Source organism: Tauraco erythrolophus, chromosome 9 (assembly GCF_009769465.1).
Source record: "Tauraco erythrolophus isolate bTauEry1 chromosome 9, bTauEry1.pri, whole genome shotgun sequence".
Lineage (NCBI taxonomy): Eukaryota > Metazoa > Chordata > Aves > Musophagiformes > Musophagidae > Tauraco > Tauraco erythrolophus.
This window is the reverse complement of record NC_141473.1, coordinates 5,124,285-5,127,107: the sequence shown is the minus strand read 5'-3', so window position 1 is coordinate 5,127,107 and position 2,823 is coordinate 5,124,285. Positions and strand designations below refer to the sequence as shown.

At 68.4% G+C, this 2,823-nt stretch overlaps 1 protein-coding gene across 1 annotated transcript; it reads left to right on the top strand.

Moving 5' to 3' along the window:
• The first annotated feature begins 1,032 nt into the window (after positions 1-1,032).
• Positions 1,033-2,150, top strand: HMX3 (H6 family homeobox 3). Its single transcript, XM_086616777.1, has 2 exons — positions 1,033-1,348; positions 1,543-2,150. Exons 1-2 carry the CDS (start codon positions 1,033-1,035, stop codon positions 2,148-2,150), a joined length of 924 nt encoding a protein of 307 aa, XP_086472903.1.
• Positions 2,151-2,823: the final 673 nt, after the last annotated feature.

Sequence of the window (2,823 nt, the reverse complement as noted above, 5' to 3'; positions counted from 1 at the left end):
GCCGGGAGGTGGCCGCCCCCGCCCCGCCACCCCTTCGCCGCAGCCTCGACGTGTCCCGCCGCCTCCGTTCCTGTGCGACCGGTGGGACCGGCGCCGGGAGGCACAGGGGAGGCCCGGGGAGCGGAGGGCACGGCGCGGGGGAGCCTGGGGAGAGCCGTCCTGCCGCCCCGCGGCCCGCCCGACCGCAGCCTTCCGCAAAGTCGTTTCCGTCCCAAGGCAGAGCCCGGCGCGGCCCGGGCGGGCGGAGAGCGGCGGACGAGAGGGGTACGGGCGGCTCCGGGGCCCGGTAGCCCGGCTCGGCGCTGCTCGGCCCCGCTGCCCGCCCGCGCCGGCGGCTTTTGTTGCCGGCGGTGCGGGGCGGGGGACGGGGGGGTGGGGGAGGCGGCGCGGCGGCGCGAGGGGAGGTTTTGTGGCAGGAGCGGCGCGGTCCGTGCCATTCGCCTCCCGCCGCTCCCGCGGTGCTTCAGCCGAGCCGGGATCCCTTTGTGCTAATCGCCCCGTCCTCATTTGCTGCCTAATTGGACTATATAAAGCCAATAACGGGCGGGCGCTCGTAGCCTCCAGCCACAGCAGCACGTCGCAGGGGGGGCCGGGGCCGCGGCGGCTGCGGGCAGGGGCTGCGCGGAGCCTTCTCCTCCCGGCTGCCTCCCCGCCTAATCCCATTTGCCATTGTGCGTGCCCAATCGCCGTGTGCTCCCCGCGTTTAACTTGGATGACATTTTGATTTCATCATTAGCATCCGGCGCCAGGTTGACGCAGCAGCAGCGGCGGCGGGAGGCGGCGGCGGCGGCGGCAGCGACGACCCCGGCTCTCCGCCTGCCCGCAGCAGCCCCCCGGTGCCGCGGGCTGAGCGGGTCCCCTCGGCCCCCCGCCCTGCCGCCCCCCCATGCGAGGGGCCCCCGGCCGGCCCCGCCGCCGCGCTCCCACGCCGCCCCGCCGCGCCTCTCCCCCGCGCTGCCGGGAGCCGCCACCTGCGCGCCGGGCGCGGGCAGCGGGGCCAGCGGCGGGCAGGAGCCGGGCGGGCACCGGAGGATGCCGGAGACCGGGCAGGAGCCGCCCAGCGCCCCGCCGCCGCCCCCCAAGGAGTCCTTCTACATCAAGAACCTACTCAACGGCGACCCCCCGAAGGCTCCCCCGAAGCAGCCGCGGGCTCTGTTCGCCCCCTCGGGCAAGGCGGCGGTGGACGGCGCCGGCTTCGCCCTCTCGCAGGTGGGCGACCTCGCCTTCCCCCGCTTCGAGATCCCGGCGCCGCGCTTCGCCCTGAGCGCCCACTGCCTGGAGCGCGCCCAGACCTGGTGGTATCCCTACGCCCTGACGCCGGCCGGAGCCCACCTGCCCCGCACGGAAGGTACCGCTCCCCCCTCCCTCCCCGGCGGGGCAGCGGCGGGCACCGGGGGCGGGGGGGGGGGGGGAGCTGGCGACGGGGCGACGCGGGGGTCCGGCCGGCTCGTCCTGGTGCCCCCGACGGGGCGCGGGGGCCGGGCGGTGAAGGTGTCTCTTTGTGTCCCTTATCCCCCCTGCTCCCTCGCCCTTCTCCTCCAGCCGCCGAGAAATCCCTGCTGAGGGACTCGTCCCCCGCCTCGGGCACCGACCGCGACTCCCCGGAACCGCTGCTGAAGGCGGAGGGGGAGCAGAAGGAGCTGGACTCCAAGAGCCCCGACGAGATCGTCCTGGAGGAGAGCGACTCGGAGGAGGCGAAGAAGGAGGGAGGCGCGGAGGACTGGAAGAAGCGGGAGGAGAGCCCGGAGAAGAAGCCCTGCCGCAAGAAGAAGACGCGCACGGTGTTCAGCCGCAGCCAGGTCTTCCAGCTGGAGTCCACCTTCGACATGAAGCGCTACCTGAGCAGCTCGGAGCGGGCCGGCCTGGCCGCCTCCCTCCACCTGACAGAGACCCAGGTGAAGATTTGGTTCCAAAATCGCCGCAACAAGTGGAAGAGGCAGCTGGCGGCCGAGCTGGAGGCGGCCAACCTCAGCCACGCCGCCGCGCAGCGCATCGTCCGCGTCCCCATCCTCTACCACGAGAACTCGGGCGCGGAGGGGGGCGCGGGGGGCGGCGGAGCCCCCGGCACCCAGCCCCTGCTCACCTTCCCTCACCCCGTCTACTATTCCCACCCCGTGGTCACCTCCGTGCCGCTCCTGCGGCCCGTCTGAGCCCGCCCGCTGCCCCTGCGCGGAAGGGCGCGGAGAGGCGCGCAAGTCACCGGCCCGCTTGTAAGTACTCCAGCCACTCTTGCGGTTCACCCGGCCGGCGTCTGCGGAGCGGGGAGGGGGGAGGAGAAGGGTGCGGGGGTGGGGGGACCCCTCGGCGGGTGGTGCTAGGAGAAAAGTCACAGAAATTTAGGGGGGAAAAAACAAACAAACAAACAAACAAAACAAAAAAAAAAAACGGAGGGAGGGAAAGGAAAATAAGGAAAACGAAAGCGCGAACTTATAGAGAACCCTGGAGCTGTCACACCTTTTGTAACGCGGACAAAAACCCCGATGGTCTCTGTGGCTTTAGTTTTATTTTTGTAAGAAAAAAAAAAAAGGAAAAAAAAAAAAGGATAATAATTAAAAAAACAACAAAAAAAAGAATGATCCCAGGCCGCTCCTCGAGATTTGCCAAACGCTAACGGGAAGCTCAATTTCTGTTCCTTTCGAACCTCTCCTTCTGCCTCCAAATTGTTCAGGCTTCTGATCCTGTCGTGACTCAAACTTCATCGACTGCGGCTTTTCATTTAGCAGCCCTCGGTACCGATTTGCCTCTTTGCTTTTCCATATTTTGTACCTTTCGGTTTCTGTCGTGGGACTTTACAAGGAGCAAGAAACACAGCCTCAAAGTGGA